The following is a 27,132-nucleotide window of genomic DNA, read 5'->3' on the forward strand; positions in this document are numbered from 1 at the left end:
AAACTCGACATACCATGCATTTTCTACGCTATAAAATTATTGAGTCGAGATTGCGCGAGAAAGAGAAGAAATAAAGAGAGGTAAGAGACTTGTTATATATATCCTTTATTAATAAAATGTAAAAGAAAATATGACTGTGAAAATAATTTGTAACTCTCTTTCTTTTTCTTATTGTTCATCTTCATACATATTTATTTATTTGTTACGCCGATCAAAAGAATACGCGGATAATATTTATTCATTCATTTTGATCAACGCCGCGTGACGTCATATAGCCGCCGTGCGCGTGCGCACCATATTAGCACAGTATGTGATATTAGTTCGGCGGCCATGTTGGATCGGCGCCATTTCGATGCGCAGTCACACGCTGGACACCGATCGTGATCAATCGCTCCGCATTCTTCGCGTCTCTCGACCGTGAAAGAGTAAATATCATGTGTAAGCGAGCATCGAAAGCACAGTATACTTATATACAGTAGGGACACACAGCGTCGGAACCTTTGATCTTTTTCAGCTGACCTTTCAGCAGTCCGCCATGTCTTTAGGTTGCAGCACCGTATCAATATTTTTGTTGTACCCATTACTATTAAAACAATTTTGCGCGAAATATTTTCGATATATTATTTTATAGTCATTTTTTCTGAATAAAAATTAAATATTGCATAAAACGCGAAATCAAAATGATAGTATTGTAGTTTTACAGATTATATTTTACTATAAATGTAATCACAGTAATGGAGTTATTGGGTTCTTTATGTTGAACGGGATTGGCATGACTTATAAAAATGGTCGCTTACGATGCGCAAGCAAATCTGATTTGAGAACAAAGGACTGTCCCTACTGTATGTAAGTATACTGTGATCGAAAGCATCTCAGAATAATCGCGCGAGTATTATATGACCTTGTAAGATCAATCAAAGGCCGGTATTCATATTAGTCGGTTCTTATATTTAAGGCCGGTATTCATAGTCCGTTCTTATTTCAAGACCGTCTTAAGTAATGTCTTAAGATGCAAATACGGCTCTGTGATTGGTTAATCACATCTTAAGATTGTACTTAAGACAGTCTTAAATATAAGAACCGACTATGAATACCGGCCTAAGACTGTCTTAAGTACAATCTTAAGATGTGATTAACCAATCACAGAGCCGTATTTGCATCTTAAGACATTACTTAAGATGGTCTTAAAATAAGAACGGACTATGAATACCGGCCAAAAGTGCGCGATACATTTTTCGGCGATAAATATGCAGTCGTCGGTCGACGCGTCATATCATCGCAGGACGGAGCGAATATCGCGTTGTTCGCGTTTTCGACGACGATTATCGGGCGCGAATTAAGTGTCGTGCGATCGTGTCAGTGATATATCATGTGAATTTGTGTGTCAAAATTGGAATGGATATATCCCGAGAGTCGAGCGGATGAGAATTCGCAGAATCTTGGAGCAGCTGGCGAACGGTGAGTGAATCTCGATTCATCATATTTGCGTGACAGTTCGCGCTTAGCCTTCGATTTCGCGACGTTTCCGATTTACGACTTTCGGACAGATTGACTCGATACGACGAGACGCGAAAAGTAGGATATGGAAACGATTTGTTCGCGCTTACGCGCGCGCAGGGATGCCAACTGTCAAATGATAAATGATAACATTTGCGCGACCTAACCTCACCTGAATTTGCAATGTGATTAATTGTAAACACAAGCATATGTTTGCCGGCCTTTGAGAATAGTATTTTACTATCGGTGTAATACGTTTTATTACACGATATGTATTAATCGTGTTAAATGTACGATGTGACAGTAGTAATACATTTCTTATACACTTTCAACAAGGAGTATAAGCAACGTAGTGTGATTGGTTGAGTTAGGTTAGATTAAAGTAATTAAACCGTGTTGTGTTGCACTGTGATTATCATTCATTAAACGTTATATTATTAATTTCATGATTTTTGAACATTTATACATACATATATTTTTAAAGCAATTATGGATCTCTTATCTCGTGTAAATTCTATGAGACTGAACTACAAGATATTTATGTATTCTACGTTAACGTTATTCATTACGAGTACTATATCACTTTTTCTCTATCTGAATCGTATTCAACCACATTATTACATCGATGAGGCTTTCCATATACCGCAGACATTACAATACTGTGCATGGAACTTTACGCAGGTATAATATATGGCACAAAAACAATTTGCTTTCAAGTATCGCACACAAATTCTCAAAAATAAAAACTTGAATTATTTTCAGTGGGATCCAAAAATCACTACATTGCCAGGCTTGTATCTTATTACCACTGTGATATTATCGCCTTTTAATATGTGCAATATTATGTATATAAGATTTATAAATTTACTTGGAACGTGCTTGAATCTTTATCTCATTTATAACATTATAAAAGAGAATTGCAAATCTAATGGAACAGAGCGATGGAATAATTGGTTGATACTTATATTGGCCTACAATATTACTCTTTTTCCACCGTTGTACTTTTGGTGCTTCTTTTATTACACAGACATTGTGTCTGTGAATATAGTACTCGCAATGTTACTTCTGCACCAACGTAAGCATAGGAAAATGACAGCGTTTGCAGGTAATTGTACTATATTTATATAAATCACAAGAAAGAATATAAAATTAAAGCTGAATCAATTGAGCGAATCAAAGTAATATTGCACAGGTTTAATCGCTGTACTTGTTCGTCAAACAAACATCATTTGGCTTGGCTTCTTTACTATAGAACATGCGTTAGATACATTTGATAACAGAATGGAACAACCAATCTCACCACGAGTGCTCAATACTCCGTTGCACTTTCGCGTAAGTAAAATTGAAAAGTTTCAATATGCATATCGCAAGCATTGGGAGAATTATAATCTAGCAAACTTCTCTTTCCCAATCACTTCTAGTTAATTTGGAAGCAGATAATGTACGAGTCACGCAAAGGACCGTTATCATTTATCAAGTTTATCGCACAAGTATGCGGTAGTCTGTTTTTTCATATAATGGTGTGTCTGATGTTTGTCGCCTTCGTCGTGTGGAACAAAGGCATAGTGATCGGCGATCGAACCGCCCATGTAGCAACGATTCACATTTGTCAGATATTCTACTTTCCAGCCTTCGTCTCTCTGTTCTCCTGGCCGTACGTGTTGCCTCATTTGCAAACGTGTTTACGTTTTTTCCGTCGACACTGGATTTTTGTCGGCTGCGTCGTTTTGCTGATGGCCTCGGTGATTCGTTTCAACACGCTCGTTCATCCGTACGTTTTGGCCGATAATCGACATTATTTATTTTACATATGGAATCGATTTATGGGCCGATACGTGGTATTTAAATATCTGCTGATACCGATTTACTGCGCGAGCCTGTTCGCCATATCGCGAAATATCAGTCACCTGAAATTTCTCACACAGGTGAATTATATTCTTTGCATATGCATGATTCTGATACCACAATTACTGGTAGAACCGCGTTACTTTATTCTTCCTTACATCTTTTATCGTCTAAGTATGAAAAGGCCGGAAAGATGGCAGATTTTTTTAGAATCGTTCACGACTTGTACAATCAATTGTTTGCAATTTTTTATCTTCGCCAATAAAGTGTTCTACTGGGAGGATCAGCCCTACGCTCAGCGAATTTCTTGGTGACATTTAAGATGAAAATAAATGCACGATAAAATAAAAAAAGATTTATTTTTATTTTGTCTTTCTACTTTACCTTTTTTTCTATATATTCGACTTAAAAAAGGGGGGACATGGTATGAATAATAATAATTGAGCGACTTTTATACTTCGACGAACAATAATTTATTGTTCATAGATGAAACTTATGGCAATACTGCTAAATGTTTTTGTACAGTAACAGTTTGTCAGCAATTTTGCGACACGTATCGTCAGCGTACACAATATATTAAACGACGTATTTTCATTGACGAATCAAAACTTACTCTGTATTTTCTATTTTTATTACGCTCCTTCGTATATCACTATTTTTGTCATATAATATCGTTTCCTCAGCGAATATAAATGTTGCGCGCGACGATATAGTAAAAGGTACCGAACGTTTTCATTTTATAGGAAATATTTTTGTAGGAAATATTTTGTTTATTCACAGTAAAGTATATATTACGTACTCTTGAAAAGAAAAACAGACTTGATACAGATATCTTTAAAAGTAAAAAACGAATATATTAGCGAAACGATTTCGAGTCATCCTGTTCTTCGAATTTTTGCTTATATTAAGGCTCCTAGTACCTTGCCGATCATGTCGGAATCGTGACGTCAGAGGCGAGAAAACACGCTAAAAATTTTTAGATGCCATTTTTAAATAAAAACATATTTGCATAAAATAACACTTAAGATCTCTTTAATACACTTCTAAAAAACGCCGAAAACTATCCTTTTCCCTTTATAATCAATCAACAGCTGTAAAATGTAATATTATGAGGCCCAGTCCGTCTGGTCTTTGCACATGCGCAGTCATTCCGCATGTCAAAGTCTGATATCTCGATCATTTTACGGTTGTTGATTGACTGTCAAGGGAAAAGAATAGTTTTCGGCGTTTTTTAGAAATGTATTAAAGAAATCTTAAGTGTTATTTTATGCAAATATGTTTTTATTTAGAAATGGCATCTAATTGTAAGAAATCTCAACGTGTTATTTGTCGCCTCTGACGTCACGATTCCAATATGGCCGCGGTGAGCACCCAGGAGCCTTAAATCGAAAGATAAATTAAATATAATCCTTATTGTATATAATAGTAGAGAATAGCATGAAGAAGATACATGTGCGTGCATCGTAATTTTTGTCTCTCGAAAAGGTGGCCGCCAATTCTTTCGGATACGGGGTACATAATTATTAAAGATTAATTATTTTCTTTAGAAATAAAAAGTTGTATATATATGTACAATTCTTTTTTTCCGACTCGCGCATATACATTGTACCATTCAGCGTTTGAATAATTGCCAGAACTTTGAGCATTAAAATCGCGACGAGGTAGTCTCGTCTTTTCAATCATCGATGCTTTAAAACGATACAATCGTATATATATCACAAACAGTCTCGAATCAACGCGCTAAGTACTCTCTAAGGATTTCTCGAAATTAAAACTAAGACGCTTTACTCCCTACATATTTTCGAGCCTTCCGGTAAAACAAAGATAATCATCCATCTCTCTCTCTCTCTCTCTCACTTTTTCTCTTTCTACAATCTAATCGTGCGAAAAATCGCACGTATTGCTTGTCGTGAGTTTATTGCGCACACCCTACATCCGTATAAATCAATCTGAAACGTAAATATGTTCTGTATACAAACCTCCGCACATTCCAGCAGGATATGTGATTGGGAGCAATTTCTTTCTTCGGGGATTCAGCGTTTGACATTTAATTCGATTTCTAAATAGTGCAATTTTAATAACGCATATATAGATATATGTTATATAGTTTCTCGAGTTTTGGTGTCGTAACGACACGATATAGTTCACGCTCTAGCGATAATTTTATTATTATCATCCACGCGCTGGAGTCTATCGCTATAAAGCGTCACACATTAGATAGAATAGATATAGTTTAGATCGCGCCATATATCTTGGAAAATCAAAGTGTCGTGAGAAAATTATGCTCCCTTCCGAAAGATGTAATTTATTAAGATTAACTCTAAGTCGTCTCAGCACTCTCTGGTTTAAAAAAATATCTAAATAATGTGAATCTTTGCGATTTTAAAGATTTACGATCAAGGATATATATACTACTAGATAAATAATACTAAATAACATTACAAAAGAGAATATGAAATATAACGAAAAATTAATCTGTTCTTTTTTTCCGCAACTTTTCGCGCGTTTTTGTACAGCAGAACACTCCTAATATTCAAGAATACTAATTAAGCTGATTGATAATTGATACTTTAATAAACGACTTTATGCACAACTAAATTTTGAACACGAATTGTCTCGTTTAAAATAACTATGTCGATCTACTTTGAACTAAACTGTCGTAATGTAATGTATTTGTATATATGACACAAAAGTTATATATAGGAAATTAGTTAAAATTGTATATTTGATCAAATATTGGTCAAATCTTTTTTTTTATAGCGATATGTCATAGTAACAGAAGAATTTATATCAAGGTTCCACTGTACGTCGTGATTCGATACTTTGATCCTTTTTCACGATCGCCATCCGGACGATTAATATGTGATTCTTTGGATTTTGCACTTGGTGCACAGCTTTCTTATTTTCTAGCATTTCTTTTAATCCTACCTAAAAGAGATCGGATCTTTAAAGGCGCGATTTCGCGCGAACTATATTGTGCAAGAAGAGTCAAATGTAGCTTTTTAAATATTATGCCTTTCTAGGAAGTACATGTTTCCTGTACATACACACACAAACATACTCACGCACACATATCGATAACGCAACATTCATCTGTTGTCATTTGATTAATCCATTATTTTGCTTATAATCTCGTAATACGATATGTTAAAAAAAATTATTCAATGAAATAAATTACATAGATAATGGAAATGAAAGAATAAACTCGAGGAGTGCGATTCGATAATTAAAAATATTCTTATTTAGTCAAAATATAGGCGAGAATACTTATAGCAAATAATATTTCTCGAGTACACAAATATCTTTCGATATTCAGTCGTGTAAATTAACTTTTCAGAATCTAATTTTCTAATTTTATTCGGATCGAAATATTTATGATAATGATACGCGGATTCTGCATTTTTTAAATTTAGATTTATCGTGATTCCTAAAAAATATAAGAAAACATTCTTAACGAAAGCTATATATAAAAATGTAAATCAAATATATTTAATGAAATATCTACATCTCATGCATTTCAAACTTCACATTTTTCGATTGGAAATATCTATCGAAAAGATTTTCTTAATCAGAAGTCCTCGTATATAAATATTATTAATTTCTAATTAATTTTCGTAATTCCTAATCACACTCGATAAACTTTAGCATCAAACTTCGATTTTCATATGTATGTTTTCAGCCTTTGAATTTATTTATTCCTAATCTTCCGAAGATACGAGGAATTCTTATTAAGGGACTTGTTCTAACTCTACTTCGTAATCGTTTATACTTGCTAATCACGTAAAGAGGCGGGGCAGGATTAGACGACGATCTAACGATCGTTTAATATCGTGGTAACTACATTAACGAACGAGTATCAGGTTCACGAGCCGAGAGATCGATCAGCTCGTGAATTTGAGGAGCGTAAAATTACTCGAAAGTAGAATGATCACGTGATCGCTTCAGACTCTTTCTTTTTCTTTGGTCAAATCATCTTTGACCTCGCATCTCGTACAAGAGCAAGTTTAGGAATGGAACTTTGCTAATGGAATAGAATGGAATAGAATCTATATTTGTATAGAACTCGCGGGACGAATCCCTCAAGTAGAATAAAGATAATAAGAGCTTAATTAGCGTTATTACAGCGAGTGACCCGTTTGTTTTCTTTGGTCGTTCATCTACATAGTGTATGCGGCGTCGCATATCTATTATAACGCGTTAAGGCCCTGCGTACAATAGAGAAAATATTAGGAATAAATATTAAATATTAGGAATTATTTAAAATTAAAATAATAAAATCGAAAAAACTTTGATATACAAATACAAATTCGGGTATAAAGGGCTTTTACTAGCTTTATTAGTCCTTTTACTAGTCCTTTATACCAGAATTTGTATTTTTATATTAAAGTCTTTTCGATTTTATTATTTTAAAATAATTCTTATTCCTAATATTTAATATTTATTCCTAATATTTTCTCTATTGTGCGCAGGGCCTTAGGCTCCTGGCTTCTCGCCACGGCCATGTTAGATTGTAACGTCAGAGGCGAGAAAACAAAACGCTGAAAATTCTTAAATGCCATTTTTAAATGAAAAGATATTTCGAACACTGTTTCAGATGGCTTTAACACACTTTTAAAATACCTCGAAAACTATTCTTTTCCCTTGACAATCAATCGACAATTGTAAAATGATCGTGATATCAGACTTTGTCATGCGGAATGACTGCGCATGTGCGCAAAGACTAGACTCATATTACAGTCATTTTACAGCTATGTTGATTGATTTATAAAGGGAAAATGATAGTTTTCGAGATATTTTAAGAGTGTGCTAAAGCCATCTAAAGTGCCGTTTCACCGAAATATCTTTTTATTTCGAAATGGCATCTAAAAATTTTTAGCGTGTGTTTTCTCACCTCTGACGTCACAATTCCAACATGATCGGCGAGGAGCCAGGAGCTTTAAAAACGATTCGAAACCACACGACTTACGACGGTCAGTGACTATCTCGTATTCGTCGATTATTCGTCCCAACGAAGAAATTCTCTTTTCGCGTTTAGACGAAAACGGAGATAAAATATTAGAAAATAAAAAAAAAAAAGAAACGATCTCGAACTCTCTTTAAGCGTAAATTCCTATCGTTCAACGCTGCGGCTAAAGCGTTACTTCGCACGGATTCCTTTCTCAAAAACTAAGGGCGGACCATCTTCGGGGTGAGCTACTTGTTGCGGATGTGTAAAAGCTGATAAAAAAACGATCGTTTTACCGGCTACGCTTAAAGGTATAATAATAACGATCCCACTCTCCTCCGACACAGAGAGAGAGAGAGAGGGGGCAGATACATATTAGGCACTGAATCGCACAGTTTTCCGCACCTAGGACTTTCCTTGGAGTGTGATATCCGATGAACTAGTGCGAAGGAGGGGCGGCGGGATCACACACAAGATTCAGATTCGAGTTCTCGCGTTTTATTTTCCGATCGGCATCATACTATCTGCTGCTTGAGCTTAATTAGATTCGTCGAGCCGTACATCTTCATGTCCAACGCCGCGCTCGGCTCGTTCTTCTTCGTCTGCGTGTGCCAGGCGAGCACCTTGGTGCAGTTGTCCGCCAGGAACTGGGCCTCCCGGGGCTCGAAGGGGGCCAGACTCTTCAGGAAGCCGTCCTCCTCGTAACCCGCGCGAAACGGCATACTGGCGTTGGGCCGCTGATGCAGGAACCTGACGTTCACGGCGAAGCCGGCCATGTCCACCGGGAACTTCCGGCCGGCGACCCAGCCGTCGTAGAAGCCGGCGAACTTGCCGTTCTTCAGGATGGGCGAGCTCAGCCCGAACTTGGTGCACAGCCCCACCGGGAACATCGACACCGTCTTCGTCTTGCGGATCTGAATAGACGCGCGCGTGTTATTATATGTAGAACGGATCCCTCAGATATCCCTCAAGAGGGATCTTTGAGAAAGAAACGTCGCGTTTTTTTCGTAGCGAAAGTACACTGTGATCTCGGCTTACCTCGTCGAAAAGCTCAATATCGTAAGTATTGTCGTCGTCGGCGAAGTAGAACACGCCTCTCGTGGCGTTCGCCCTGATCCACTGCAAACCGCGATTTCTGTTGGACACTCCTCGCGGCTTCGCACCTTTCTTGAGTTTATATTTCTCCGGCATCGGTGCTGCGATAACATAAAATCGTTTATATAGCCACTGCAAATATTGCTCCTGACAGATTTTTATATACAGGGTGTCTCAGAATTAACGAATCACCTGTTAATGGGAGATTTCTAAGTTATTTGGAGACGATTTTTCCTCAGCAAAAATGTCGAGGAAGATCATTTTTTGCAAGTTTCCAATTTTTGCCATCATGTATCGTTATAAATAAGCCTTAAATTAAAATTCTATTAAAGTAAACTGTACTTGAAATTAACTGAAGAATGTGGTTTTGTTAATATTTTATTTCCACAAAGTTTATGAAAAATCCTTTATTTTCAGTCGCTTATAATTCGAATATTAGTGTCTCGACATTTTTGCTGAGGAAAAGTCGTCTCCAAATAACCTTTAAAATCTCCTATTAGCAGTATATAGCCTCCCTCGTCGATTTATTATGGCCTTAATAATATCAGCACAATGATTTATATTTATTAAATGTCAGATTCATATAAAATAATTAAGTCTCCATTTTTGCAATTGCTTCGGGTGGAAGATTCTTTCTTTTTCATTTCACAATTTTTTTTTAATAATTAAAATGATTCTAAGAAATATCAGCAAGAATATCATTAATTTTGATTGTTAATATTTAAAATAACAGTAAAAACATAGATACATACAAACAATTAATCACCATAAAATTAATACCATTGAAAATTTTGTTAAAAAAGTATATTAAATTATTTTTATTTTTATTATTAATATTTTTATTAATTCACGAAGGACTGTGTATATATAATAAAATATAATATATGTATATATATTTATTATATTATTGTATATATTTTATATATAAATATATATATACACAAATATACACTACCAACTAAAAGTTTGGGTACATCATTAAAAGGCTAGACGGCTAGATATTATAAAAAAAAAATTACTTTTATTGATATGTATAATTCGTAGTTATAGTTTAAAAGTATAAATAATTATTTTATAATACAAAAACTATAGAAAATTTAAGTAAAATAAAAATAACACACTTTTAATAAAAAACTGTTAAACTTTTTTATAAAAAAATGCATTTTTTAATGACCATTTTTACAAGTTGTGGCATCTTTCTACGAATTAATAGTAGTAGTAAATATTTATTTGCATCATATCCACTCTTATGATATTTCTGTGCATTCTTTTATTAGAAATCGGAAAGATTTAAATATTTAATATAAGTTATAACTAAACTAATTTCAACAAAAAAGTCTCCAGTTTCCTAGGCCCTTAAATATAAATTATATATGTATATGCAAGTGTATCCAAACTTTTGGCCGGCAGTGTATATACATATATGTGTATATGAACTATTATCTTACCGATTAAATGATCGAACTTTAAGCCCGTTCGTTCCAATAACTTGGTAACTTGCTTGGTAGCAACGGTAGCGTCCTCGATAACGAGCCAGTGCACATTCTTGACCAACATCAAGGTATGCGCCATTCTCGTGAGTTCAGGAATCTGTTCGGGTCTTCGATATGTCGGCGTGATAATAAAGAGGGTTTCTTCGGAGAATTCTTCGGAAGGACTCGACGGCGGTATTACTGTCTTATGTTCCACCGTCGCGGTCGGTTGTTGCGATTGCAAAGGCGAAAGCTTGGAATTATTTCTGGAGGCCACCGTGACGTTTTTGCTTAACTGATTGATAAGCTCCTGCACAAGCATCGAGCTGATCTCCGGACTCAGGCCGTTAGTGATTTGTACTCGGTACACGGCGTACCGAATCTGCGAAGGGAAAAATAAGAAACGATAATTGTATATAGACATCATAACATATGTTATATAATTAATTTATCAATCGATATATAACACATGTCAACAAAAAAAACCTTTTGTTTAGTTGCCAAGGATGTTTGAACGAATTTAGAGTATTTTGACTGAATCCAAAAATGACAACAGTTTTGCCAAATTGGCTCTAGTTTTTGAAATAATGGATACTCAAATTACGATTTTACCCCAATAAGACCTGTAGCTACTGACATATGCAGCAGAGTTTGGTCTGTCTTTTTATTCTTTAACATTGTTTTTATCTCCAACCTGTGATCCTGATGATCCACGTAAAAGAAAATCGTATAAACAGCATTTTTCTATGCATTAATTATGATTATTTGAATCAGCTTCGTTTTTATGTTATTTTACTAAATATAGCGCCATTATTTCATATACAAGGTGTCCCAAAAGTTCTGCAACAATCAAATATCTCGAAAATAAAGGCTTTTTGAAAAAAATATTTGAAATAAAAGTTGTAGCTTTAAGTGGCATATTAAATAGCATAATGTGTTAGTGTGACTATAAATAGCATTGTTAAGGCTATGTAAAATTTACTTGTAAAGTATTTTTTCATTCAATGCTTTTCGAATTATAATGCTTGAAATTTATTTATTTATTTATTTATTTTTTTTTTTTTTTTTGACATAAAATACAAAATATCTTGTAAAATATTTAGTTTTCGATAATCTTATCTTAATACTTTTATGCATAAATTAATTAGACAAATCAATTGGTGTAAAGAAAATGCATAGTTATTTTTAAGAAAATGTATACAATTTGCAACATATTTTTTCTTAGCATATTGGTCTCATTATTCTGTGCATAAAAGAATTGAGATAAGATTACCGAAAACTGAATGTTTTACAAGATATTTTGTATTTTATGTCAAAAAATATTGTATCTTTCAAGTCTCACACACATAACTCGAAAAATATTGAAAATACTTAACGAAAGAAAACTTTATAGTGTTTTGAAAAGCTCTTAAGGCTCCTGGGTGCTCACCGCGGCCATATTGGATTGTGACGTCAGAAGCGAGAAAGCACACGCTGAAAATTCTTAGATGCCATTTTTTAATGAAAAGATATTTCAATTAAACAGCACTTCAGATGGCTTTAGCACACTCTTAAAAAACCCCGAAAACTATCCTTTTCCCTTTATAATCAATCAACAGCTGTAAAATGATCGAGATATCAGACTTTGAGACATGCGGAATGACTGCGCATGTGCAAAGACCAGACGGACTGGGCTTCATAATATTACATTTTACAGCTGTTGATTGATTATAAAGGGGAAAGGATAGTTTTCGGGGTTTTTTAAGAGTATGCTAAAGCCATCTGAAGTGCTGTTTCATCGAAATATATTTTTATTTCGAAATGGCATCTAAGAAATTTTAGCGTGTTTTCTCGCCTCTGACGTCACGATTTCGACATGGTCGACAAGGAGTCAGGAGCCTTAAGATAAGCTATACATGAATATATATAATCAAATATAGGGGTTTTTATTAAAAAATTTCGAAGTAAATTTTACATGGCCTTAATAATGCTATTTATAGTCACACTAATATTACTACTTAATGCGCTACTTAAAGCCCTACAATTTTTATTTGAAACATTTTTCTCAAAAAACCCTTGTTTTCGAGATATTTAACTGTTGCATGACTTTTGGCGCTCTATATACTCTTGTATGATTTGAGACAGTTTTCATATGATTTGGGGATAGGCTACGCCTGACCATTACTTTTTTGTATTTTTTATTTTTTTCATGAGGGGCACCCATTATCTCATATAAATAAATTATTAAAGCCAATCTAGAAAATGCCATATTCGGCATCAGTGACACAAATAAGTTACCCTAAAATCGATCTAATAATTGACAATAGAATTAATGTTGACCAGTGTAATGACAATAATTGATCTGTCGGGCGAGGGAAGCGAAATTGGCTTCGTCGAAACGCGTTTAACGGAAATTGATGAGTACATAATCTCTCGTAATTGCATGGTAATTACTAATTACTAATAATTTTTTTCTTTTTACCATGTTCTCGGAGATCCTCGGGGTTTTGCTATAGTTATCGCCCTCTTCACCGATCGGCAAATCCCCGGCGTCTTCCGCGGAAGTGTCTGCATTGAAGGCCGTTACTTGGTCGAAAGTAACGCCGGTGGACAAGTGATACTGATAAAAAACTACGCAGATCCCTATCAAAGCGATCACTCCCATCTTCATGGACGGCTTCATTATACCGATGCCTGGAATATAAGAAAATTAAACGTCCACAAATATGATAAATAGTTAGCGAAGAGAGATCCGGGGATATAATATACTATCTTGTGTGAAACTTTAAATAGAGATGAGGAAAGACGAAACATATTTTTAATGAAGCGACGCGACGAAAGAATGAATTTAAATATTTTAACCCGTCAAATCTGTTATATAATTTAATGCTTTTCTTACGTTCTTAATACATAATGGTTTAATAATGGAGAACGGGAGACTGGAAGATGGATCGGACTTTATAATTTAACAATTTACCGCTCCAACTTACTCCACTAACTTTTCTCTGCTTGGCAGGAAGCAGTTACTTTCGCGTTGTCTGTTCCCGTATATCTCTTCTCCGGGATTCCAATTTTAATCTAATTCACGTTTCAATCCCATTCCGCAAGAGGGCGGAGGGGACGAGCAACTCGTTCGCAAACATTATAGAATATATCTCATGTAAATTATAAAATGTAAATTTAATAACGGATGAAAGTACGCGAAGATTAACGACACAAAGGGAGGGAGAGATTAAAACTCGACGTTGCATTGCAACGTATTTCTCTCGTGTTTCATGTTTTAGAATTAGCGTAGATTATATCTCCCGTTTCCTGCGTATGATCCCGTACGAAAAAACGTACGGAAACTGTTATATGTAATAGCCCATAGAGTTCAGAAGATTAAAACAAAGACGTTCTCACTCACCCGAATGCTACATGTGTCGGCTGTTCCGTCGTTTCCTCTGCCTCTCCTGAATCGCGAGCTGCTTCTTGCTCTGTCATCAGAAGTAATTAGGTTGTCGTAATATCTCATTGCAAAGTTTACATTTCTAGAGAGAAAGAGAGAGCGAGAGAAGGAGAGAAAAAGAGAGACATAATAATAACGATGGTAATTTATTAGACTTCTTTGCGAATTCTCGGAAATTTTCTCGCACACGATAAATTTTCTAGCTATTATCTATGTGTCGCGATTCTCACCGATAAGGTGGCCAACTGTTTCGAATTTTCCGGAATATCGCGATTTTCGATCTTCATTAGAAACATTCCGAAAGAATCTTATATGGAACGCTATTTATCCCGATTTTTCATATAACATTAAATAACATTAAATATAACAATAGATCGTATACCAAAATTTGATATACATAAGTATAACACATTAACTCTAGAATTTTATTTTATTATTTATTTTATATTATTAATTTATTTTATTATTTATTTTATATTATTAATTTATTTTATTATTTATTTTATATTATTAATTTATTTTATTATTTATTTTATATTATTAATTTATTTTATTATTTATTTTATATTATTAATTTATTTTATTATTTATTTTATATTATTAATTTATTTTATTATTTATTTTATTTATTTTATTTTATTATTTTATTATTTGTATTTTGTATGATATAATAAAACTTTATGTTGATTTTTTATTGCTTTTATGTTCGGTTGTGATGATTATTCGTTAATCTTATTTTAAAAATTTTATCAGTTTAAAATTTTTAAATGATTATTTATATTAAAAAATAATGTGCAATAAAACTACAAAATCGCATTATATATCAAAATTAAAATTATTTAATTACCAATAAAAAAAGTCTCGATTTTTTAAAATCGATATCCCGAAATTGATTGATTAAGAGAGTTGGTCACCTTACTCACCGGAAATGAAATATATGCAGGATTCGATTGCGAGATTTTGCGCATCTACTTATACGGATACTTAATTAATTCTTCAAGGCGCGAACGAAAACGGTTTCCAATTCTCGCGCGATCGAAGAGTCGACGGTCCTCTCTCGAGAGTCTAATTATTTTCGCAGATCTCCCCGGATATTCGTTCGGCGGGCCGCAGGCGTGTCGCGCCACGATAAGCCACGCGCGCCGGAAGAACATCCGTCAGGATCGCGGACTCCGCGGGTGATAAAGCGAGTGACGTTTAATGCGAGAGATCCCGTCGTCGTCGTCGCTAACGAGCGCGATAACACTCGGGATTTATCTAACGAACGAGATACGACGAGAGATGCCGGGGGAGAGTTCATGACTCCCAAGGGATGCGTCGATTCCCCTCCTCCCTCTTCTCTCTCTCCCCACCCCCTCCCACTATTCCTGGGCTGGACGATTCGCGAACGCCGTGTAATTTCAACCGCGTTTTCCCTGTAATTCGATATTCGATCGACTTCCGTCTTTATCGCAATTATAATTTTCTCTCCTCCGATATCAGATGATCCACGACTGCATTAATTAAACCGAGGGGTGACTCACTGTCGCAATACATGTACATTTTTTCTGGATTATGTATTACTTTGTATTACTTTGCATTGATTTTTTTACAAGCATAAAACAATAATAACCCAGACAAGATTAAAACGTCTTAAAAAGTAAAAATAATGTCGTTATAATGTCTTTTTAATATATATTTAATTAAATATTATAATTAATATATATATATATATATATATATAATTTATGAAATCATTAATATTTGATATTTGATTTGTTCAGATCTATGTATACTAATTTTATTTGTATTTTGTATGTGTTCATGTTTATATAAAAGAAATTTTTATTACAAATTTTTTTTTTAAGTTAATTTTAAAAATTTCTGTATTTTTTAATCACGAAGTTTAAAATAAAACATTTTTTAAAATTTATAATTGGGAACGTAACTTCTTGTTATAGTATAATTTAATTATAATATAATATTTTAATTTGGGTGTTCCAACTAAATACATATTTGCAATATTAATTTTTAAAAAATATTAATTTTAAATTTTTTGCATAATTGATTTACAATATATGATTTACAATAATATCTCATAAATTTATTTTTCTTAGCGTTTCTTTAATAATCATTCTAATTACATTTTTCTTACTAATTGTAAATTAAACAGTTCTAATATTTAAATATTATATTTTAATAAAAAGGAGAATTAACATAATTATACATAATTCCGTCGTATTATTTACAATTAGAATTACACGGCGCATTACATGGAATTACTTAGAATTCTCGGTAATTCGCAATACTGTACAAATTTTTGATGAGTGAGACACCCCTCGAATTAAACAGTCATTTTCTATCCGACTCCTCACAGTTTTATCATCGTCTCTCTCTCTCCAGAACAATAGTCTTCAACGAGATTTACGATGTTTGCGAAGTGCACATGATAATGCGTTTTATTGAAGAATAACATTGTCGGGTGCTACGTATTTGCGTGTAATCTATTACTTTTTTTTTATTTAATGTCCTTTTCGTCACTCACATGCATACATGCGTTGCAATGTCAAATAAGTTTTATCTTCTCCTCTCTTTTTCTCTGTCTTTTTATCTTTGCCTCTTCCATATTCATCGCTCTTGCGATTAAAGCTCCTGGCTCCTCACCATGTTGAAATTGTGACGTCAGAGGCGAGAAAACACATGCTAAAAATTCTTAGATGCCATTTCGAAATAAAAAGATATTTCGATGAAACACTTCAGATGGTTTTAGCACACTTTTAAAATACCTCAAAAACTATCCTTTTTCCTTTATAATCAATCAAGAGCTGTAAAATGATTGATACTTAATATGAGGCCCAATCCGTGTCTGGTCTTTGCACATGCGCAGTCATTCCGCATGACAAAATCTGATATCACGATCATTTTAGTTATTGATTGCCTGTCAAGGGAAAAGAATAGTTTTTCGAAGTATTTTAAAAGTGTGCTAGAGCCATCTGAAATAGTGTTTCATCAAAATATCTTTTCATTTAAAAATGGCATCTAAGTATTTTCAGCGTGTGCTTTCTCGCCTCTGACGTCACAATCTAACATGGCCGCGGCGAGTTGTTTTTAGATAATTTTAAAATTAGCTAGATAAAGATGAGATAAAAATATGTAAATTCATCTTGGATAAGATGAAGATGATTTTGTTTTAAATATATCTAGATAAAAGATAAAATTATACATGCCGATTCATCTAGATAACTTCCAGATAATATTATTTTTAAGACCGCTTATGTAAACACAGTTATAAAAAAATGTAAATTATAAAAGGGATATAAAAAAATGTATTATTTACTTATAAGTTTTTATCGCTTACTGCTTAAGTTCTACTACTTAAGTATTTTTATGTGCTATGACTCTAAATCAAATTAATTTAGTAAATAAGATAACACTTTTTTTCATCTTAGACACAGATATAGATAATACATATTTTTATTATCTATACAAAGATAAGAAGATATCAAAATTTCATTTAGATCATCATCTACATAATTTTATTTAGATAACAGCAAACACTAGCGAGAACCCAGGAGCCTTAAGGCTCCTGGGTGCTCATCGCGGCCATATTGGATTGTGACGTCAGAGGCGAGAAAGCACACGCTGAAAATTCTTAGATGCCATTTTTTAATGAAAAGATATTTCGATTAAACAGCACTTAAGATGGCTTTAGCACACTCTTAAAAACCCCCGAAAACTATCCTTTTCCCTTTATAATCAATCAACATGTGTAAAATGATCAAGATATCAGACTTTGACATGCGGAATGACTGCGCATGTGCAAAGACCAGACGGACTGGGCTTCATAATATTACATTTTACAGCTGTTGATTAATTATAAAGGGGAAAGGATAGTTTTCGGGGTTTTTTAAGAGTGTGCTAAAGCCATCTGAAGTGCTGTTTCATCGAAATATTTTTTTATTTCGAAATGGCATCTAAGAAATTTTAGCGTGTGTTTTCTCGCCTCTGACGTCACGATTTCGACATGGTCAGAAAGGAGCCAGGAGCCTTAACGCAAAGGATACGCGAGCAAGTACTTTTCGTCCGTCTATACTCTATAATGAGACACTTAAAAACGCCTCGCGCGCCCGAGAGCGAACACACTCTCTTTCTAATTTACTTTCAACACGTCGCGTTCTATATCGTAACGATCTTATATAAGCAGAACGTCGTGTGCAGAGAACGGCTGCTCTAAATTACGCGATGCCGAGAATTTAATGCTGTCTCTCTCGTTCTAATACAGTATGATACATCGCGAATGCACTGTTTTACGCTTCGCGCAAACGTCAGCACCATGGAAAATATAAAGTCCGCGGGCGATAAGATCTATATGCCTCATCCTTGTTCAGGCGCGACCAGGAAGTGAATATTTTACGATAAAAAAAAAAGAGTCGCGGAAAATATATCGATTATAAAGGTCGGATTCGTTCTCGATCAATTCCATCACGTTTATTTTGGAAATGTCAGAGTTTGTCAAAGTGCGAAAGGATGAAAGGTCTCTATGAGAAATACATCGAGATATTTTTATATAAAGATTATTATGTAAGACCCTCTCTCCTCGTCTGTTTCTTTTATTACATTAGCTAAGCGGTAACATGAAAGTTTAATTAATCAAATTTATTTTTGATGTTCCAATAACATCTCTTCAAACTTGAACACACACAAAATCTGTCGATTATTAATATTAGATTCCTGATTTCTTTTCTGAATAATAAAATTGGCGCTCTTTCCAAATCGCCGATAATAATCTTTTCGCCAAAGAAATGTAGGTTACACGAAAAGATAATTGCAAAAGGAGATTTAAATCGCAGATAACATTGATAATAAATTTCACCTATGTCTTTCGCTAATCAATTTGATTATTCAGAAAATAAATGAGAAACCTAATCTACCAACAATCGATAGATAAGTTTGAAGATGCTATCGAAACGTCAATAAATTTGATTGATTAAATCTTCAATGTTATCGCTTTACTAATGTAATGAAGGAAAGGGGGGAATAGGCAGAAGAAAAAAATTGAACCTTTCGGCAAATTTCGGTTTGACTAAATGGCAGCGATTTTCTCTCGATCGATTCTCCGTAATTAAGCGTCGTGACGCAAATGCGCCTAATTGGGGCTTCCCGATAAATCGCGAGACCCTAATACGGTTTCTTTTTCGGAAGCACCGTTTCTCGGCGACCCTGCGATCGATCGATGCGACTAAACACTATTAGTCGCGAAATATTAATAATGTATGTCGTATTAAAATATCCGAGGGATATGTCCCACTGTCGCAATACATGTACATTTTTTCTGGAATTACGCATTACTTCGCATTACTTTGCATTGATTTACATTTACAAGCATAAAACGATAATAACCCAGATAAGATTAAAACGTTTTAAAAAGTAAAAATGATGTTATGACGTATTTTAAATATATATTTTACTAAATATTATAATTTATGAAATCATTAATATTTGATATTTAATTTGTTCAGATCTAATCTAATTTTATTTGTATTTTGTGTGTGTTCAAGTTTATATAAAAGAAATTTTTATTAAAAATATTTTTTTTAAGTTAATTTTTAAAAATTTCTGAATTTTTTAATCGCAAAGTTTTAAACAAGACATTTTTTTAAACTTATAATTGGGAACACTAACTTTTCGTTATATCTTTATTATAATATAATATTTTAATTTAGGTGTTCCAATTAAATATTTGCAATATTAATTTTAAAAAATATATTAATTTAAATTTTTTTGCATAATACATCGGTACTATATATATGATTTACAGTAATATCTCATAAATTAATTTTTCTTAACACATTTCTTTTTATAATCATTATAATTACATTTTTCTTACTAAATTAAACAGTACTAATATTTAAATATTGTATTTTATTTTAAAAAAAGAATTAACATAATTACACGCATTCCGTCGCATTACTTAGAATTATATGGCGCATTACATGGAATTACTTAGAATTCTCGGTAATTTACAATACATGTACAAATTTTTGATGAGTGAGATACCCCTCGGAAATATCGCTTTTGCTTGATGTGGCAGGATTCTAAAATTATATGTATGATTTATTTGAGATAACACTTGTCCGAGATTGTGTTTCGTGATTCGCTCGAAAGTCTATTGTATGTTTGCGAAAGATTTTCCATTGTATCGCACAAACAAAGTTCTTAAAGTGACAAACGCGACAAGGAAATCAATTGCGCTATCCCTACGCAATTATAAATAAAAGAACTATCGTCGTCACTGTTCCCCAGCTGTTCGTTTTCCCAATAAATCTACATTACAGTAAATCCACATACTTTTTTCCGGTGAAGAATATGTATGCTTAAAAAATCGTTGATTTTAATAAAAATTTGTTTCTAATTTTCTCTGAGATAAAGAGAGAGAGTAAAAAAAGAGAGAAATTTGAGTATTTTCTTTCAGAAAAAAAAAATTAGCTATACCATAGCTAAATTTTAGCAATCCCTATATTACACCTGAAATTTAGTTATTCATGCCTAAATTATAGCAATAATAAATATTAGCAGTGATAAATATTTAGCTACCATAGCTAAAATTTAGGCATGATAATTAAATTTCAGGTGTAATATAGAGACAGCTAAAATTTAGCTAATATTTGGTTAATATTTTTTTTCCGTGTTCTTTTGCCGAAATTCGTAATTATATACAAACGTTCGCACGGGAAATAATTAAATATATATTCAAATAGATTCAAATAGATCTATCAGCGTCCGGTTTCAGTTGAATATTTGTTACCTAATATAACCATGTACGTGTCACGTTGCGATATATTCAACATTTATAGTAATTTGTTAATTAATCTAGCAGTTAGATATAGTCTCTTTATAAACAAATTTTAATTTGTCATTTTCAAGGTAATAATATGTCTTAAGTTTTTGTATTGAAAAAGACAGTTGTACTGTCGAAACGTTTACATGTTTTTTTAATAACTTAATTTATTCCTTAATAAAGAATCTGTTTAACATCTTGATTATTCGGCTCGCAAGTTGGCCTATTATTGATTGTTTGATTTTAATTATACACGAGCCTTATCTTAATTTTGATATTATTAATTTTATATTCAAATAATCGAGAAAAATAAATATAATATATAAAATAAACAATAAGGTAAAATAAACAATATAATTTATTCAATTTGAACGATCTGTTTTCAAGCTGTTTACAAGCACACGGGAGATCACGACGTGAAATTACGCAATCGATCGGTCTCTTTCCGAGATTGCTCATCGGTGGCCTCGTCGGTTAATAATTACAACAGCTGTCTTGGCTGTGCCAGAAATTTTGCGAGCTTCCGCAATCACGGTCGTGATAGCAACGGGACGAGAGAGGAGAAGGGGGAGGAGGATGAGCGGAGAAGAAATTGCATAAATTACTAATTAGAATGCGGGAAAAAACGAGTAGCGATTCTCGTCCGGTGATTCTTCTTGCTACGCTTTCGTGCTACGCTCGCATGAGAATTTCGTGAGCGATCGACTCTCGTATTAACTTATATCATGCCGGCAGATAATTTCTAGATTGCGATCTCGTTTCGGTGTCTAATCTAAATCAGTTTGCAAAATCGGGGCAGCGTTGATTACCGAGGCAATTTACCGTTCGATTTAATCGCGAACGTGTTTATTATTGGATCTACACGTGTTAAAAAACGAAAATTGCATTCTGAAATTTGGAGTATCGAAAGAACCGTGATATATATACATTATTTTTTTATTATATATATATATTTCTTTATTTTACATACATATACATATATACAAAGTGATCAATTTTAATCTAAGTCAATATATCTTCCACAAATGATTTTGAATTAAAAAAGTTGAGCACATAGATGTTGAACGATATTGAAGGGATCATTAGAATATCGCAAAAAAATTCGATAGATGGAGGAGTCTTGAAAATTTCATTATCTTTGTTTTTTTAAATGGAATCGCTATAATTTTTTTTTATACATATAAATCGACTCTTTGCAATATTCTGCATAAAGGGTAGAATGATCAAAAAAATAAATAGTTTATGAGATATTTTATACTTTAATTTGATATAATTGTATATAAATTAAAATATAAATAATAACTATATATAAAATATTTTATAAAATATTCATTTTTCGATGATGTTACTGAATACTTTTATGCACAAAACAATGAAAAGAATTAATTGGTGTAAAGAAAACATATAGTTGTTTTAAAAAATGTAGCTAACAGCTACATTTTTTGTTGCAAATTATATACTTTTTCTTAAAAATAACTATGCATTTTCTTTACACCAATTGATTTGTCTAATTGATTATTCTATACATAAAAATATTTAGGTAACATCGAAAAATTAATATTTTACAAGATATTTTATAATTTATGTCAAATTATGTCAAATTAAAGTATAAAATTTTATCTCGTAAACTAATTCATTTTTTTATTATTCTATCCTTATAACTTTTTTATTGCGAGGAATCGATTTATATAAAAAATTATGCTGATTCCATTTAAGGCTCCTGGGTGCTCACCGCGGCCATATTGGATTGTGACGTCAGAAGCGAGAAAGCACACGCTGAAAATTCTTACATGCCATTTTTTAATGAAAAGATATTTCAATTAAACAGCACTTCAGATGGCTTTAGCACACTTTTAAAAAACCCCGAAAACTATCTTTTCCCTTTATAATCAATCAACAGCTGTAAAATGATCGAGATATCAGACTTTGACATGCGGAATGACTGCGCATGTGCAAAGACCAGACGGACTGGGCTTCATAATATTACATTTTACAGCTATTGGTTGATTATAAAGGGGAAAGGATAGTTTTCGGGGTTTTTTAAGAGTGTGCTAAAGCCATCTGAAGTGCTGTTTCATCGAAATATATTTTTATTTCGAAATGGCATCTAAGAAATTTTAGCGTGTGTTTTCTCGCCTCTGACGTCACGATTTCGACATGATCGACAAGGAGCCAGGAGCCTTAAAAAGGAACAACAAAGATGATATTGAAATTTTTTTGCGATATTTTAATGACCCCTTCAATCTCGTCCAACATCTATGTGTTCAATTTTTTAAATTCAAAGTTATTTGAAAGATATATTGACTTACAGATCAAAATTGTTCACCCTGTGTGTATATACATTTATTTTTTAATTAGTTTCATGATCGTTACATATACGTATATCGCTCCAAGAAGCTATTATATTTCGTTATTTAAGCTAACGCGTTATTAATGCGAATCGAACGTGATAATCGGCAAATCCCACGTTTAAATCCAAGTCACGGGCGCCACGCGATTATTATGCGCCATTCAAGGAGAGAATGCAGCCGATATACAAACCGCATACGGTGTGTGTTCGATTGTTCACGTACTTATGCCAGTAGAAACGCCGCGATATCGCTAGATTCTATCGCCAATGAGCTTTTATACCGGTTCATACTACACACACACACACACATACAAAACTCCGATTAATTAAATTTTCTTCTCTACTTACCCGAATCAAGCCGAGCTCGCTATCGAAATTTCGCTGGATTTCGAGCGCGAAAAACGAAAGCTCCTCCTTCTTATCGAGTTAAAGATCTTTTTCACGATTCGTATTTCCGCGCAGCAACTTTCTTTCATTAAAACAGGTTTCTATCTGTCTTCATTTCCAAATCCGCTACGTGCTCAAAAAACGTCACGTTTTAAATCACATGTATCTGCAGTTTCGCGACGCGATACCTTCTCGGGTTTACGAGAACTGATGCATCTTGGCATTCACGTGTCACGTATATTCTCCTGCGAGAGCGACGAAATATGTTTTGTGCACGTGCGAAACACCAGAGGAATCGGTTTCCCCCACGAGCTGATCCTCGCGAACGTGTTGCCTTGCGCGTGACCTTAGGACGAGCTAATAATATTATGGATATACTTCAAATGTGTGCTCCTAAAAGGCGCTGAATCAGCACATCGTCGCACATAGTTCGAGGAAAGAGATCTGTACACATGATGAATCTTGCCGTGGGAATTAATAACAGAATAATAATCCTCTCCGAGGATTCTCCCGCACTTTCGGCCGCGAGATGGTATAAAATATAAAGCGCGTGTCGGTCATGATTTATTCGAGAGAGCGGAAACCGCGAGGACGATAAACGCGTGGGTTAATCGCAGTTTCCTTCGCCATAGGAACGCTTTATCGCGCCCGAAAGTTTCCGGGCACAAGTTAAACGCGCGCTCGGCCCGTCAATCAATTTTTCGTTCTAATCGCTTTCGCGTTTTCGAGGTCGCCCCCTTTAATCAGGTCACTTGGTTCCCCGTTAACACTCGGTCCTACGGGAGACGTAATCGGGACGAGCATCAGCTCGGTCCAAACTTGTCCCGTTTACGTCGTCCCATCGGAATCTCCACGACCGGAATCAACGATAACAACTGACGACAACTGACGACGACGACGACGACGACGACGACTGATGAAACGGAACGCAATCGCGGTTAGCTCGACACTGAAACGTTTTCTCCGGTTTCCTCCTACTCGCGCGTGGCCACTTCTGCATAACGTCGTTCGTAATATACCCCACTACCGGAGGGCCGCACGAGACAGAGAGAAAGAGAGAGAGAGACAAACGTGTCCCACGTGTGCGTGCTGCGCACGGTCCATGGATCACGTGGCAGAATCTATTAGCAGATTGCGGTAATTCGGTACTTGAGCGAGGTGCGCCAGAGAGCAGCGGCGCGCATTCTCAGGTTGGCGATCGTTTAATCCATCGATCTTTCCTTCCAAGAGAAGAATCGTGCAATGTTCACCTCGTTCGAAACGTGTACGCGAGATAATTAGGAGCGATAAATATATAAATAGCGACTATCGCGGAACAAAAGAGAGAGAGGGGGAAGGAGAGTGTACGTATAGTGCTAGACGACTAAAGTGATCAATCAGTTGCCACAGACCTGGAAAGCCGGGAAAAGTCATGGAATTTTAAATTAGTCAAGACCAAGTCAAGAACTGGAAGAATCAGGGAAATATATAAAAGAACCTAGAATTTTAACTTTGCTCACAATTCCCATAAATGTTCAGGTTCTAAATTATAATTTTATTTTGAATGAATACTCTTATACACTTGCATTTTTTTTCCAATACTCATTTATTTTTTGTTGGCCTAAATTTGCATTCAGAATTATGTTACGTTATTAAATTTTCAAATTTGATTGTTTCCAAGACTCTACTTTTTCTACAATTCTTACTTCTAAATGTTAAAATTTAAGTTTATACATATTGATCATGGAAAATTCACCATTGCCGTCTGGAATATATGGAAAAGTTGTGAAATTTCAAAATTTATTTTCTATGACAACCCTGCCAACTCTTGATCAACCTATTTCAAGATATCGATCTTAAAAAATCGGTATTTTTTTATTGGTATAATTTTAATTTTGAAACACATAATGCGATTATACTTGTAATTTTATTGCATAGTATTTTTTAATATAAATAATTTTTAATATAAATAAGAAATTTTAATAAAATAAAAAATTATTAGTTTAAAACTAAACTGATAAAATTCGTAAAATAAAATTGACGAACACAATCATCAATTAAACATAAAAGCAATAAAAAAATTAACAAAGTTTTTACTAATATCACATATATCATACCTAATATCAAATTATAATCTATTATTGTTTTATGTTACACTGGTCAACACTAATTTTATTGTCAATTATATTAGATTGATTTTAAGGTACCTAACTTTGTGTCACTGATTCCAAATATGACATTGGTTTGCAAAAATGCAAAAAATGTAATGGTCAGGTGTAATCTATCCCCAAATCATATGGAAACTGTCTCAAATCATACAAAAATATATATATATATATATATATATATATATATATATGAAATACCTAATGGTGTTGTATTTAGTAAAATACATAAAAACAAAGTATAAGCTGATTCAGATAATCACCATTAATGCATAGAAAAATGCTGTTTATACGATTTTCTTTTATGTGGATCATCAGGATCACATTGGAGATAAAAACAATGTTAAAGAATAAAAAGACAGACCAAATCCTGCTGCATATATCAGCAGCTTTACAGATCGTATTGGGGTAAAATCGTAATTTGAGTATCCATTATCTCAAAAACTAGAGCCAATTCGGCAAAACTGTTGTCATTTTTGGATTCAGCATTTTGTTTTATTGACCAGTGTTATTTAACGTTAAGTGAAAAATTGGGACAAATAACGTCTAAGGTTCTTTCGGGACGGTTAGCCATCCTATGCAAGACAGACACGATAATAAAATATTGTGCAGCGAGGATATTTATATTCAGTTGCCGTGCGGAGATTGATAAAAATATATATCAAGTGACATTACGTTATTCCTTGTTTGTTTTATTCGTGAAAGCCCGGAATATTTCCGAACGTGGCGCGTCACGGAATAGAATCCAGATCGAACGACAACTTCGGAAAACTTGACGGAATAATTCATAGGCGACCCACTCCGCGTATCGGTGCTTCCGATCTTTTTTCGATGTACTGTACGATTATAATAGCCTCTGAAAAATATAGCCGCGTCTACAATGTAATATTGGAAGTATATCGTCATACATAATGGCGGCGGAATGAATTATTTATTCTGAGAATTATTTTTGTCTGCGTTTCTCTGTAATAGAATAAAACTCGATTCGAGAATCACAGACTACTTTAATATTAATTTCCCTCTTGGATTCACATCGGCGAAAATAGAGTTTGAAGATATTTCAGGACATGGCAGGCAGAGGTTACCCCGTCGAGCTTTTTATCTGGAAAAGCTCCGTCAAACGTATATATACGTATATCGCTTTTACGACGTT

At 34.0% G+C, this 27,132-nt stretch overlaps 2 protein-coding genes across 6 annotated transcripts in view; one reads left to right on the top strand and one right to left on the bottom strand.

Moving 5' to 3' along the window:
* Window positions 1–1,525: 1,525 nt before the first annotated feature.
* On the top strand, window positions 1,526–3,792 carry Alg10 (alpha-1,2-glucosyltransferase Alg10). 2 transcript variants are annotated; one of them, XM_083055579.1, is made up of 5 exons: window positions 1,526–1,868; window positions 1,982–2,178; window positions 2,260–2,602; window positions 2,690–2,829; window positions 2,919–3,792. In XM_083055579.1, the coding sequence occupies exons 2-5, from the start codon at window positions 1,987–1,989 to the stop codon at window positions 3,654–3,656; spliced, it is 1,413 nt and encodes a 470-aa protein (XP_082911705.1). In that variant the 5' UTR covers window positions 1,526–1,868; window positions 1,982–1,986; the 3' UTR covers window positions 3,657–3,792. The 2 variants fall into 2 exon arrangements, with proteins under 2 accessions (XP_082911705.1, XP_082911703.1); XM_083055577.1 differs by having other exon boundaries at window positions 1,526–2,178.
* Glcat-p (Glucuronyltransferase P) overlaps window positions 3,792–27,132 on the bottom strand; it is a 29,149-nt gene continuing 5,808 nt past the window's right edge. Inside the window, exons 1-6 of one of the 4 annotated variants that reach the window (XM_083055581.1) lie at window positions 23,797–25,693; window positions 14,240–14,309; window positions 13,316–13,527; window positions 10,831–11,236; window positions 9,326–9,483; window positions 3,792–9,201 (exon numbers count right to left, since the gene is read on the bottom strand). In XM_083055581.1, the coding sequence (XP_082911707.1) occupies window positions 8,803–9,201; window positions 9,326–9,483; window positions 10,831–11,236; window positions 13,316–13,516 (1,164 nt within the window). In that variant the 5' untranslated portion in view covers window positions 13,517–13,527; window positions 14,240–14,309; window positions 23,797–25,693 and the 3' untranslated portion in view covers window positions 3,792–8,802. Of the gene's footprint in view, window positions 9,202–9,325; window positions 9,484–10,830; window positions 11,237–13,315; window positions 13,528–14,239; window positions 14,310–23,796; window positions 25,698–27,132 lie in introns of those variants that run through there. The other 3 variants (XM_083055580.1, XM_083055583.1, XM_083055582.1) reach the window with 3 other exon arrangements.

The sequence above is a fragment of the Prenolepis imparis genome, unplaced genomic scaffold (assembly GCF_030444845.1).
Source record: "Prenolepis imparis isolate NDT839.2.m4 unplaced genomic scaffold, iyPreImpa1.0 SCAF_15, whole genome shotgun sequence".
NCBI lineage: Eukaryota > Metazoa > Arthropoda > Insecta > Hymenoptera > Formicidae > Prenolepis > Prenolepis imparis.

What these genes read in the sequence shown, in the direction of transcription:
- Alg10 (XM_083055577.1), top strand. Translation starts at nt 1,987, where the DNA reads ATGGATCTCTTATCTCGTGTAAATTCTATGAGACTGAACTACAAGATA. An exon ending in GTGCATGGAACTTTACGCAG is followed by an intron (nt 2,179 to 2,259) that starts GTATAATATATG and finishes AATTATTTTCAG; the next exon opens with TGGGATCCAAAAATCACTAC. An exon ending in GAAAATGACAGCGTTTGCAG is followed by an intron (nt 2,603 to 2,689) that starts GTAATTGTACTA and finishes AATATTGCACAG; the next exon opens with GTTTAATCGCTGTACTTGTT.